General features: G+C 41.7%; 1 protein-coding gene across 1 annotated transcript in view; it reads left to right on the top strand.

The window, feature by feature from the left end:
* LOC145415753 (long-chain fatty acid transport protein 4-like) overlaps positions 1–15000 on the top strand; it is a 481881-nt gene that overhangs the window by 165162 nt on the left and 301719 nt on the right. The window contains exon 4 of the mRNA XM_080284990.1: positions 12106–12231. Within this exon, the coding sequence (XP_080141116.1) occupies positions 12106–12231 (126 nt within the window). The remainder of the gene's footprint in view (positions 1–12105; positions 12232–15000) is intronic.

Genomic DNA, 15000 nt, shown 5'->3' with positions numbered 1-15000 from the left:
TATCATAAGGATATTGCTTGATATTTTGTGACTGATTTATTCATGATGTCTACTAGTAATCATAAGGATATTGCTTGATATTTTGTGACTGATTTATTCATGATGTCTACTATTACTACGCTTGATGAAGCCAAAGATTTTTTGTCAAATGTGCAAACAGTGTGTGATGTAGAAAACAGAACAAAGAATGAACTTAAGCTTGTTGCTCAACAATTGGGAATTGCTGTTCGCTCTCATCATTCTAAAGATCAAATTGTTGACATGATTAATGAAGGCTTGTTTAGTGTAACTCCTCCAAGTGAGCAAACGCAGATTGAATTAGCCAAGTTACAGCTAGCCCTGCAGTGTTAAGGAGGCTGAATTTCAGGCAAATGCTAAGGAGGCTGAGTCTCAGGCTCGTATTCAGGAGGCACAAATTGAAATTGCTAGGATTCAGGCAGACCATGAGTATCGCATGAAACAAGGTGGAACTGGATCATCTAGCTCTGATGATTTTGATGTGGCTAAAAATGTTAAACTTGTCCCTCCTTTTAATGAATCTGATTTAACAAAGTATTTTCAGTTGTTGGAGAGGGTAGCTACAGGTTTTAATTGGCCAGAAAAGTATTGGCCAGTACTCCTTCAAACTGTTCTCACCGGTAAAGCTCAAGTAACTTATGCATCTTTGCCTCAGGATCAATCTGATAATTATGATGTAGTTAAGAGCTTGATTCTTAAGGCCTATGAGCTTGTTCCTGAAGCCTATAGAGTAAAATTTAGGACAACTTATAAGCAAGATAAGCAATCCCATGTTGAGTATGCAAAAATCAAAGAAGATCTGTTAGAGCAGTGGTTAAATTCTAAGAATGTGGATTCTGATTTTGACAAATTTAAGCAGATGATTTTGCTGGAGGACTTCAAAAGGTGTGTTAATAATGATGTAAGCCTATATCTTGATGAGAAAAGAATAGATAATTTGTCTGATGCTGCAGTTTTAGCTGATGAATATGTTCTCACTCACAAGAGATATTGTAGAGAAAAAAGGAAAGCTGAGAGTAAGTACGTTGCCTCTACTCAGAGTACAGGTAACAGGAAAGAGAATAAAGATGATGTTTCTCAGGAAGTAAATACCAGCTTCACCTCTAGATTTCAGAAAAGTAAATGTTCTTATTGTAGTAAGCTTGGTCATACTACGGAGAAATGTTTCAGGAGACAGCGTGATGTGAACAAAAAGGAGTCTCTAAATATTCAGTCAATTGGTCTAGTGTCCACCCTTGAGAGTACCCAGAATTCTTTAACTGAGTTAACTGAACCTGCTTTGAGGGGTAAATTAAATTCTCATGATGGAGCTCCTCTTTTGAGCAGTAACGTGGGTGACACTCTCAAGAGTTCATGTGCTAATTTCCTGTCTGATGGTTTTGTCAGTCCTCTGGACAGTAATAACAGGAAATCAGTTAAAATATATCGTGATACAGGTGCTTGCCAAATCCTTATGCTGACCAGTGTTCTAGGCTCTAATGTTAATTCCTCTGATGAAACTGTAATCCTACAAGGTGTAGGGAATAATTACTTCTCTGTCCCTCTGTGCAGAGTGAATTTAGAGTCTGGTTTTGTTAATGGTTCCGTTATGGTTGGGTTAGTTGAGACACTCCCAATGTCAGGTGTAACTTTATTACTTGGAAATGATATTGGTGGAAGTCAAGTGTGTCCAGCTCCTCAGCTGTCTAGTGAGCCAGTGAGTGCGACCCAGGATTGTGATGTCCCTGATGTGTTCCCTGCATGTGCTGTCACTAGGGCTAAGTCTAAAGTTACTGGTGACTTAGAGGATAATGATGATGATGATGTTATCCTAGCTGACACTTTTCTTGCTAATTTGGACCACTCACCAGATGAGGCAGTACCCCGTAGTGTTGATAATTTGTCTCGTCAAGAGTTGGTTGAGTTGCAGGTTGCTGACCCTGAGTTGAAAGGTCTAGCTAACTCTGCTTGCAGTGAGGAAGAGTCAGCTGGTGCTTCTACTTGTTATTATATAAAGTCAGGAGTACTTATGAGGAAGTGGAGACCCCCAACAGCATCAGCCGACTGTGAATGGGAGGTTGTACATCAAGTTGTCATCCCTCGTGTTTGTAGGCAGGATATCATTAGAGTGGCTCATGATTCCAGTTTGGCAGGACACCTTGGAGTGAGGAAGACTATGGCACGCATTTTGAAACACTTCTACTGGCCAGGTATCTTCAGGGATGTTTCCTGGTATTGTAAGTCTTGTCACACCTGTCAAGTTGTGGGGAAGTGTAATCAGACCGAAAAGGTTGCACCTCTAGTTCCCATTCCTCCTTTTGAGGCGCCATTCACCCGTGTGTTGGTGGATATTGTGGGCCCTCTTCCTAAGACTTCTTCAGGATTTTCTTATGTGTTGACCCTGATTGATATGGCTACTCGTTATCCTGAAGCCATTCCACTTAGAAATATCTCAGCAAAGAACGTGGTTAAGGAAATGCTAGGGTTCTTCACAAAGTTTGGTCTGCCCAAGGAGGTACAGTCCGACCGGGGAAGTAATTTCACGTCAAATGTTTTCAAGCAGTCTCTGAAAGAGTTGGGCATCACCCAGATCACATCTTCAGCTTACCATCCCCAGACCCAAGGAGCGTTGGAGAGATATCACCAAACACTCAAATCGATGCTCAAGAAATACTGTTTGGAACATCAGAAAGACTGGGATAAAGGTCTTCCATTTGTTGTATTTGCCGCAAGAGAATCTCCAAATGAATCACTGGGCTTCTCACCTTTTGAACTACTGTTTGGCCATGAAGTAAGAGGACACCTTAAGCTACTCAAGGAATGCTGGCTGTCGGAGGAAGATGACGTCAACCTGCTGGAGTATGTGATGAAGTTCAAAGAACGGCTGTCCACTGCTTTACAGCTGGCGAGAGAGAATTTAGGAGCTGCTCAGGAGAAGATGAAGACTTGGTATGATAAGAAGTCCAGGTTACGCCACTTTCAGCCAGGAGATCAGGTTTTGATTCTGCTACCAGTGCATGGGCAAGCTCTTCAAGCCAAGTTTAGTGGTCCTTATTTTGTGGAGAAGAAACTCAGTGATGTCAACTATGTCATCGCCACACCAGATCGTAGAAAGAACAAGCAACTATGTCACATCAACATGCTAAAGTTATATCACAGGCGGGACGAAAATAACCCAGTCTGCACTGTAGCTGTTCCACCCGAGTCTGCAAGTGAAGTTCTCCCATGCAGCATGAGCCTGAGTGATAGTTTGGGGAAGAATCCTGATATCATGAATGATCTCCAGACTAAGCGTTCTCATCTACCTCCCGAGGAAAGGCAGGAGTTTTCGGCATTACTGCAGGAGTACCCGCAAGTGTTCTGTGCTACTCCAGGAAGAACCACTGTGTTGATGCATGATGTCGATGTTGGAGACGCAAAGCCAATTAAACTGCCTCCTTACCGTGTGAACCCAGTGAAAGTTCCTCTCATCCAGAAGGAGCTTGGCTACCTGTTGGACCACAGGATGATTGAGCCCTGTCAGAGCGAGTGGAGTTCTCCTGTCACTCTAGTCCCTAAGCCAGGTGGGTCACAGCGGCTTTGCATTGACTACAGACGTGTTAATCAGATAACCAAAACAGACACTTACCCTCTCCCTCGCGTGGAAGATTGCATAGACAAGATCGGAAAGGCTAGGTACATAAGTAGGTTTGATTTGTTAAAGGGATATTGGCAAGTACCTATGACTGAACGTGCTAGGGAGATCTCATGTTTTTTAACACTAGGAAAGACTTTTGCATGTTCTGTAATGCCATATGGTATGAAGAATGCACCAGCCACATTTCAGAAGCTCATGAATGTTGTAACAGAGGGTTTGGCAGGGTGTGTTGTTTATATTGATGATGTATTAATCTTCAGTGACAACTGGAAAGATCACCTATGCCATGTCAGTAAATTTCTTGAGCGTTTGGTTCAGGCTAATCTTGTAGCTAATTTATCAAAGTGTGAGTTTGGTCAAGCTAAAGTTCTGTACCTTGGGTACGTAATTGGTGATGGACATATTGCACCACCAGGAGCTAAGGTTCAGGTTATAAGTGATCTTCCCAGACCTAAAAGTAGGAAAGAGCTACAAAGATTTTTGGGAATGGTAGGTTATTACAGGAGATTTGTTCTTAACTTTACAGTTCTTGTATCACCACTTACAGACCTACTGAAAAAGGGAGTTAAATTTGTCTGGACCGATAACTGTGAATCCTCTTTCAGCAAGCTTAAAGCTATCCTATTAAGTCAGCCAGTGCTCGCTACTCCAAATTTTGCTAAGCCTTTTAAGATGGCTGTTGATGCAAGTGATACAGGAGCTGGGGCTGTTTTGCTGCAAGAGGATGATCAGGGTATTGAACACCCTGTATCTTATTACAGTAAGAAGTTCACTCCACCTCAAAAGAACTACTTAACTATTGAGAAAGAGCGTTTGGCCTTGATTTTGGGTTTACAGCATTTTTCATTTTATTTGTGTTCTGGTTTTGACCCCATAGTCATTTATACCGATCATAACCCATTGAAATTCCTTAGTAAGTTTAAAGATAAAAATCAGAGATTGACAAGATGGTGTCTACTTCTTCAGGAGTATTCTTTAGACATACAACATGTCAAGGGGAAAGAAAATGTTATTGCAGATTGCTTATCTAGACTTTAGACAGATTGTTTTAGAGTAATAAGAAATTTCCTTTGTAAATTTCTTTTTCTTTGTGGGGAAGTGTTACATAGCCTATGATTTCATCATCCTTTGTGTAATTCTAACGTACAGTATGCTGCATGTTTGATCGCGAGCGTGTTCAACCTCACTCCCCCCCTCCTCCCTTATAGTAGAGTAAGTCGTTCTATCTGTTGTTCAGAGCAGGATTGTCAACTCTTTGTCCCCATGGCTTCATTTGCGCGTCCTTCTTACAAGTTGTATCAAGCTCTACTGGCCCCTATATAATGAGCTCAGTCTCTGTATTAATTGCCACTTAGATCTACTCCTCATTTTGCTCACATCTCTGTCCTCCCCTGTACAGTTGTTATTATTGTGAGTGCTCAGGAAGTTTCCAGCCATCTAACTGCTGTGTAATTTGAGTATGAGTGTTATTACATTTTGTTCTTGTACTGTATAGCATAAGGTGTTAATTTGTAGGGCTAGTGAGGTTTTTGTGATTAATGTAGAGTTTGGATGTCAGTCATTGGTAATAATATTTTGTATCTGTAATAATTTATCTTGAATTAACTGAGCATTACCTAGTGTATTTTCATTTAATCAGGGCTGACTTAGATAAATTTACTCTTGCTAATTTCGTGTTAATAGAGGCTATTGCAGTTAACCATATATTTAACCTGTTTTTTGCCATTACATTATCCTTATGAGTCCTGAATGTTTTGTTGTTAGTTTGAGCATTAAACTTTAACTTGTAATTTTACCTAACTCTTTTGTTTTGAACCTGGAACTTTACGGGACAGTAGTGATTTTTTAGTATTCTCATTTAAAGTGTACATTATCTTTCTCTGTTCCGTAACAATATATATATATATATATATATATATATATATATATATATATATATATATACTGTACTGTATATACTAACAGGGGTACCCGGCGTTGCCGGGTCAAAAAGGTAAACACTCTTATCCTATCTGTTCTGTTTCAGTCTTTCTTTCTACTCCAGAAAGACCATTTACCTCTTTTGCTTTTGAAGAGGAGTTATAAGAGGCCCAGGAACTTTCTGCTTCACCTTTTGCAGGTTATCACACAGTATTTGTGCGCACTTGTTTATTAGTACCAGTGACCTCAAATGACCTCCGAACAGTGACCTCATAATATGACCTCGGAGGTCAACCTCACATAGCCTGTGGCCGAACTGGAGGTTAAGTGAGTCTCCATGCCAAAAATTGTGCTGCCAGGTCCAGTCGTTAAAGTGTGTATTACCGGTGACCTCAAATGACCTCCGACCAATTACCTCAAATGACCTCGGAGGTCATCCTCCCATAACCTATATCCGTCAGGTTGCAGGGGTACCTGGCGTTGCCCGGACCAAAAAGGCGAACACTCAACCGGTGTCCTCGAATGATCTATATCTGAATTTTGACCCCCTTAAAACCATCCTTGGATCACCCTGATTCAGAATATATATGGGTCTGGTGGTCTCTGGCCCATGGTTTGGGCGTGATTGAAGGACAAACGACCAAACAAAAAAACAGCTCTCATACATATACATATGTCTATCTATCTATTATCTATCTATCTCTGTCTGTCTATATATATTGCCGGACGCCTTAATCCCATTCGGGGTGGCCACAAACAAATCTCGACGTCGCCGTGTCCCCCGCCATTTCACTGCCCTGCTCCCAGCTCACACCCCCCTCTCTCATATAACTCTCCACTCCATCCCTCCATCTCATCCTTGGCCTCCCCCTCCCTCTATCCCCCTCCACCACACTCACATACACTCTCATCGTCAGTCTCTCACTCTCAATCCTCTCCACATGGACAAACCACCTCAATGTGTTTCTCCAAACGCTTCCTATCACATCCACATCCACACCACAATGCTCCTTCACATCCTCATTTGTCAGTCTGTCTCTCCATGTGACTCTACATGCTCCTCTCACATAACTCATTTCCACTGCTCTCACTCTTGACTTGTGTCCCTCCAACAAGGTCCAACCTTCACTTCCATACGTTAGCGTTGGCATCACAGTGCTGTCATGTAGTAACTTTTTCACTTCCATGTTCACGTCCCTGTTTCTTATCACTGCTTTCAAGGGTCCATCCTTGCTGTACCCTTTCAGGCATTACACCCTCTAAACTTCCATCCTTACTCATCACACTACCCAAGTTCTTAAACGTACTCACATTTTCCATTTCCTCCTCATCCAACCTCACTGTACATTCACTGACTTCACTTCTCTCGAAGACCATAATTTTACTCTTCCCTACATTCATCTTTAGATTGCGTTTCTTACACACTCTCCCAAACTCATCCACCAAGCCTTACAGCTCCCCTTCGTCTTCACTTAACAACATAGTATCATCTGCAAATAACAGTACAGGGAGTTTTCAAACACTGCCCTCTCTCATTAGGGCCGCTGTAACATACTGCCTTACCTTGTATCTCTTTTATAACCCCATCCATGTACAGATTGAACAACCATGGAGACATGACACATCCCTGTTTCAACCCAACCTTCAAACAGAAAAATTCACTCAGTTCACAGTCCAAACGTACTTCAGCCTTAGCACCCTCATACATACTCTTTTCAGCATTCAACAACTTCCCATCTACTCCATATATTCTTAATACTTTCCACAGTCATTGTCTATCCACCCTGTCATATGCTTTCTCCAAATCCATGAAGGCGGCATACAACTTCTTTCCCTTCTCTAGAAACTTTTCCACTAAAGATCTAAGACTGAATATCTGATCTACACAACCTCTTTCCATCCTAAAACCTCCCAGTTCTTCTCCAACTAATTCCTCTGTTATTTCCCTAACTCTGTCAGTAAGTATCCTATCATATACATTCGCTTTTCCTTTGTGCAAGGGAATAATTTTACCTGATTTCCAATCCTTCGGGACTTTGCCTTCCTACCAGGCCAATCTGCACATCTTCCATATCCATTCTACTACTATCTCTCCCCCATGCTTTAGCATTTCACTACACACTTCATCAGTTCCTGGGGCTTTCCCCATTTTGGCTTTCTTCATTGCTTCCACAACTTCCATCCTACTGTACTGATTTCTTCCAGTCTTCTCACCTCCCTCCTTCTCCCAGCCATTCCCCAGCCACCTATACTCGCATTACTTTCATTCTCTATGGTCAACAATTCCTTAAAGTGTTCTCTCCATCTATCTCACTTTCTTTAAATTTCTCCACTAGTAATCTACCAGTTTTATCTTTCACTCCCCAACTAACCATACTGCCACCCTGTCTAACTCTCTTTACCTCTTTCCAAAACATTTTCTTACAGTCCCTGTACTTTACACTCAAGTTCCTTCCAAATTCCTCATCCACACTCTTCTTACTCTCTCATACCAATCTTTTTATCTTTCTCTTCCTTTCTGCAAATAACTCTGTCTTCCATCCCTCAACTTCTTCCACGCCCCTATTTCTCATCCTTTCATTATATGCTTTCTTCTTTTGTGCCACAGCATGTCTCACCTCTTCATTCCACCATGCTGTTCCTTGCACCCCCTTTCGTCTTCTCTTCACCCCACACACCACCTCACATGCTGCACATATTTATTATGTGAGTATCTTGCACACACCTTCCAGGTCCTCCATCTGCTCCAGTCCATATTTACCCAGTCGTTCGTCCACTTATCTCCTATACTCTGTCTTTTTCTCATGCTCTTGTAACCTTTCCACTCTCCTTGCATCTACTCCTTCCTCCCGTCCTTCGCTTCTCCTTTTTCTCCATTTTACTTGGACCTTGATTCTGACCACCACCAAGTTGTGGTCAGAAGGTCCATTCCCCCAACCTCTATATACTCTTGCATCCATTACACACCTTCGCATCCTTTCATCCACACACACATAATCAATCATTGCCTTCCTTTCAGTCAATTCACCATCCACTCTTCTCATCACTCGCCATGTATACGTGTGGATCATTTTGTTTCTGAAGAGGGTATTGGCTATCACCAACCCCCTCCCAGCACAAATGTCCACTAAAGCACTGCCATTCTCATCTATCTCAGCAGGCACACCCCACTCACCAACTACTCCAGCCACCTTCACATTCCTTACTTTACCATTCATATCACCAATCAATAACAGTCTCTCATTCCTTTCAAACTTTTCCATGCACACTTCCACATTTGTCCAGAACTCTTCTCTCACCCTGCTTGCACGATCTTGTGTTGGCGCATACGAGCACACAATTGCCCACATTTGTTGTCCAACTTTCAATCTTACCCACACAATCCTTGAGCCAACTGATACATACTCTCTTATATTCTCCTTCCATCTGTTACTCACAACAACACACACTCCTTTTGCCCTCTCATTCTTACCTACTCCCGCACATATACCCCATCCATACTCTCATTCGTTCACACTCCCACCTCCCCATTTAGTTTCAATTAATCCACATACATCCACTTTCGCACCCTCTAGCACCTGGACAATCTCTCTCTCTTTCACCTCATCATTTGGACTCCCTACATTCCACGTCGCCATCCATATCATGTCCTTTGTTTGTTCTTTAGTTGTCATCTTTTGGTCAGTCCTGGTCCGAGGCTTCTTGTTCGTTTTTTTAGTTAGTTGTTTTCTGGGGAGGGGCACTAACCCTCCGCCAACCCACTTGCTGTTACGTAGGGAACACGTGTCGGTTGGTAATACGGTTACCATCCAGCGTTGTAAATGCTTTCCCGGTTTACAGGAAATAATTTGGCTTGCCAGTCAGTGTAGAGCTACCCTAAAACAGAGTACCACTACACTAAGTGGGTGGATGATGGGTGCCCCCACCTACCAAAGATATATATATATATATATATATATATATATATATATATATATATATATATATATTGTTACATAGCCTATGATTTCATCATCCTTTGTGTAATTCTAACGTACAGTATGCTGCATGTTTGATCACGAGCGTGTTCTACCTCACTCCCCCCCTCCTCCCTTATAGTTGAGTAAGTCGTTCTTTCTGTTGTTCAGAGCAGGATTGTCAACTCTTTGTCCCCATGGCTTCATTTGCGCGTCCTTCTTACAAGTTGTATCAAGCTCTGCCGGCCCCTATATAATGAGCTCAGTATCTGCATTATTGCCACTTAGATCTACTCCTCATTTTGCTCACATCTCTGTCCTCCCCTGTACAGTTGTTATTATTGTGAGTGCTCAGGAAGTCTCCAACCATCTGGCAGCTGTGTAATTTGAGTATAAGTGTTATTACATTTCGTTCTTGTACTGTATAGCATAAGGTGTTGATTCGTAGGCCTAGTAAAGTTTTTGTAATTCATGTTGTCAGCCAGTGGTAATAATATTTTGTATCTGTAATAATATATCTTGCATTCACCGAGTATTATCTGGTTTTCTCATTTTATCAGGGCTGACTTAGATAAATTTACTCTTGCTAATTTCGTGTTAATAGAGGCTATTGCAGTTAACCATATATTTAACCTGTTTTTTGCCATTACATTATCCTTATGAGTCCTGAATGTTTAGTTGTTAGTTTGAGCATTAAACTTTAACTTATAATTTTACATAACTTTTGTTTTGAACCTGGAACTTTGCGGGACAGTTTTCTCGGTTCCGTAACAATATATATATATATATATATATATATATATATATATATATATATATATATATATATATATATATATATATATTTGAGATGTGTTTTGGGCATTTATGGATTTAGAGAAAGCGTATGATAGAATTGATAGGGAGGATTTGTGGACTGTTTTAAGATTTTATGGACTTGATGGTAGGTTACTAAAAGGGATGAAAAGTTTTTTATGTAGAAAGTAGAGCGTGTGTAAGAGTGGGAAATGCTGTGAGTGATTGGTTTCCCGTGAGAGTGGGGCTGCGACAGGGATGTGTGACGTCGCCTTGGTTGTTTAATATTTACATGGAAGGTGTTGTAAGGGAGGTGAATGCAAGAGTTTTAGGTGGAGGTCTGAGTCTGGTGAATGTTGATGGTGGAGAGTGGAATCTGAAGCAGCTGCTGTTTGCAGATAATACTGCACTGGTGGCTGATTCAGAGGAGAGATTGAGACAGTTGGTAGAGGAGTTTGGAAGGGTGTGTGAAAGGAGGAAATTGAAAGTAAATGAGAATAAGAGTAAAGTGATGAAGGTACGAGGTTGGTAGATGGTAGGGGGATGAATATAGTTTTGAATGGTGAGTTGCTTGAGGAGGTAGAGTGTTTTAAATATCTAGGGTCACATGTTGCTGTGGATGGAAGAATAGATGCAGAAGTGAAGTTTAGAATAAATGAAGTAGGAAAAGTGCTGGGAGGAATGAAAAAAGTATTTAGATGTTGTTCGCTTAGAATGGATGTAAAGAGAAGGCTGTATGAGGGTGTTATGGTACCGACTGCGTTATATGGGGCTGAAACATGGAATATGTGTGTAAGAGAGGAAAAGTTTGAATGTAATGGAGATGAGGTGTCTGAGGAGTATGTGTGGAGTGACGCGCATGGATCGAGTGCGAAATGATGAAGTGCGAAGGAGAACTGGGGTTGTTCGGGAGATGGCTGGTAGAGTTGAGCAGAGGGTGTTGCGATGGTTTGGGCATATGGAGAGAATGGATAATGAGCGATTGGTGAAAAAGATAACTAGATCTGATGTGAGAGGTGTAAGGCTGAGAGGAAGACCACGAATAGGATGGATGGACAGTGTGATGAGAGCGCTGGATGCGAGAGGGATATCTGTTGAGCAAGGAAGGGTGGCTGTGCGTGACAGAAATAAATGGAGGGAAATTGTGAATGAATAAGTGATGACGCAGCCCTGAGGGGATATTCTCCCGCATTTGGTCTGATCAGCTAGTCAGGTCAGGTGCGGGTAAGGGGATGAGTCTGTTATGATGTGGCAGGGGTAAACCATCTCTGCTGTCGGGCCCTGCTGCGGATGTCACTGATTGCATTGTGCAGTTGACCCTTGTGCGGTGTGGTGCGGTGAGGATCTGTCCGTTCTCCCCTTTGAGGCTAAGATGCGAATGAATGTGTTTGAATGGATGAGTAAATGGGGAGTGTGTCGTCCTGTCTCGGCTACCTCCCTTTCCTTGGGGGAAGCAGCCTAGGTATATAGATAGATAGGTAGATAGATAGATAGATAGATGTGTGTGTGTGTGTGTGTGTGTGTGTGTGCAGTCGGTTGAACGTGTGATGTGGACGTAGGTTTTTGGGCCTTGTGTGATTTGTCATTATCCGGCTGATTTCACTGGGTATGCTACTGATACTTCTACTTTGGTATCTTTTCTTTCGTTACTAGTAGATCTTAACATACCTCATCTTGAGGTGGAGATAAGGTCTTGATGGTGATGATGATGATAATGATGATGGTGATGATGATTTATCTGAGCTACGTTGTTGTAGTTTTACTCTTAACTTGCTGAAATTTATCAATTTTTTGAACTAGGTTGAGGCATTGAGTAACCAGGTGGCGCACTACTTCGCTGACAAGGGTATCCAACATGGGGACGCAGTGGCACTCTTCATGGAGAACAGAGTCGAATATATCTGCATCTGGCTCGGACTTACAAAGGTTTGCCCAACGCTTCACCATTTTCCTTGACTCTACCATTGTCACGTTTTCCTTAGTACCAAAAAAAAAAAAAAAAAAAAAAAATCTTCGTTATAATTTATATGTCGTATTCATGTTCTTTTTTGCTAGCAAGTCTACGGTGAATTAAAATAAATATCTCCCTAGCTTCCTATAAAGCTAATCTGCCAGCTCTCCTAATTTACAGCACCAGTTGTAAGGACAAACTTGTGACATATTGGAGGCCATCGCCAGCATACAAGTATATAAGGTTTATTTTTATTCCATCTAGCACAAGGCTACTGTTCACTGCTGAAAGCAAATAATGGAGCCTGAAAGTGTTAAAACTGTAGCAAGCAGTCCTTTATGTTCGGGCCAATGTGGTCATCTTTTCCAGCTGACACCAAACAGTTTAATTCAGTTCTTATTGAATCATAGAAGAACGAGTGTTAAGCTCTTTTATACACTTATGATTGCTGCTGTGGTGTGAGTACTATTACTACACGGTGCTCTTTGTGAATATCAGTTAGCCTACTTAATCCATGAAGATGAGGCATTGTATACAGTCAGAGACAAAAATTTACTTGGTATTTTACTTCATACTTTGGACATGTTCATCTCTTTCCTCCGGGACCCATCGTATTAAAAAGAACAAGAAGACGCACTCAGGGAATGCAACACTTGCTCCCGGAAGATGGTATAAGGATAAAATATTCGTTCCCTCCTCTGACGGTGACATTACAGTACACTGATTATTCTCAAACTGAAATTACTTTATTCTTGTCTGACCTACAGCACATTCACTAAGTTTTATCAAAAACTGATCAAAACTGCTTGGGTTGACCTTGGCACTGACCTATCCAGAAAAATCGAATCACTTCATCATTGGTAGATATTCAGTCCTTCAAGGAAGTTTAGTCCAAACTGAATCAAAACCTTTTGAGTTATAGGATCGAACATTTGACTTTGCCCTGCGACCTTGACCTTGGGTGGATTCTCAAAACAAAATCCCATGATCCTTGCATTACCCTGCGCCACTCCACAATGTTGAAGTTAACCTTGCCATGTGACGTTAATCCTTGTCCTGTTTTTCTCAAATGCAATAGGGCAAGTCCTTGGCTGACTCTCAGCCTTCCATCAAGTCTAACTAAAATCAGAGCATAGCTGCTTTAGATAAGACAGTATGTTCACACACAGACACACGCGGGTCCACCTTCAATGACGCCATGTGACCTTGACCACTGATTGCGTGATCTTAAAACTGAATCCCTTTGTCCGTCCACAAAGTTTGGTCTGAATCGTATTAATCCGTTTAAGCAGATCTTGCTATGTTACCTTCACTTTTGACCTCTTCCTGTAACTTTGACCCATGCCTATTTGTTCTTGCTTTGTCTTGAACTCCTCCAAAAAGTTTAGCATAAATTGAGTAAAAACTACTTAGTCTGGTATTTTACTTAGGAGAGTCTTTTCACCGAGGGCCACTGAGAGCCACCGAGGGCCACTGAGAGCCACCGAGGGCCACTGAGAGCCACCGAGGGCCACTGCGAGACACCGAGGGCCACTGCGAGACACCGAGGGCCACTGAGAGCCACCGAGGGCCACTGCGAGACACCGAGGGCCACTGAGAGCCACCGAGGGCCATGAGAGACATCGAGGGCCACTGGAAAAGCAATGTTAGGTTAGGTTAGGGTTAGGTTGGGTTAGGTGGCTCTCGTCGGCCCTCGGTGAAAACACCGACTTGATCTTGTTGTGTGGCCTTGACCATTTATTGTAAAAAAAAAAAAAATAAAAAAAAAAAAATAAAAAAAAAAGTCAGCCCGTTGTCTGACCCACACCCATCAGATAAAAACTTAATTAATTAGTTCACGTACAAACATGCATGGGTCAACATAGAGGCGGTGGCTCAATCGGTAGAGAGATGGCTTGCGGTCCTACCGGCCCCAGGTTCAAATCCTCGCTGGTGCAGGGAACAGTTTAAGGATTTGAATTTCATTACGGCAGACTTTACTGATCTACCAGAAGACCCGCTGACATGTCGTAAAAATACCCCCGCTAATACCAATACACCAGTCCTGTATGAGACAGCCCTAGCACGTATTCAATATGGACGGTGGGTGTTAGCGCCGAAGTGGTGACATGTAGAGGTGTACGATATGTAGGAGGACTACTGGGCCTTGGGAGCAGGCTGAGAAGCCTATGCCCAGAGTCGAGCACATAAAAAAAAAAAAAAAAAAATTAGATCTTGCCCTTTCACCTTGACTTTTGATTGTTCTCAACACTGAGTTCCCTTGTTTTTTCCGTACCACTAACCCTTCCAGAAAGTTGGGTATTAATAGATCAAAACCGCTTAAGATGACCTTGTCATGTGATCTTGACCTATTGTTCCGAAAAGGAACAAGCCAACCCACTGGCTAACTGTCAACCTTTACACTAAATTTGGCTAAAAGAGAGTTTGTTGTTTTGTCCACACACACACACACACACACACACACACACACACACACACACACATACAAAGGTAAAGCAATCCCAGATGCACTATAATGCGTGTGAATGCAATAATCAATGGTCAGAGGGATATACACCTCCAGCTAAGGTATATTAGCCAGCAGAAGAAAGTGAGATAAAATGAAATATAAAATAAACTTTTGTTTCGAATATGCCTTTTCTAAATAATATGAATATGTGTGTGCGCGCGTGCGTCTATATATATATATATATATATATATATATATATATATATATATATATATATATATAGTGTGTGTGTGT

This window comes from Coenobita brevimanus, chromosome 103 (genome assembly GCF_032717465.1).
Source record: "Coenobita brevimanus isolate Jiangsu-jjx chromosome 103, ASM3271746v2, whole genome shotgun sequence".
In the NCBI taxonomy this organism is placed as follows: Eukaryota; Metazoa; Arthropoda; class Malacostraca; order Decapoda; family Coenobitidae; genus Coenobita; species Coenobita brevimanus.
Note: the sequence above shows the minus strand (reverse complement) of the source record. Positions and strands in the feature narration are given on the sequence as shown.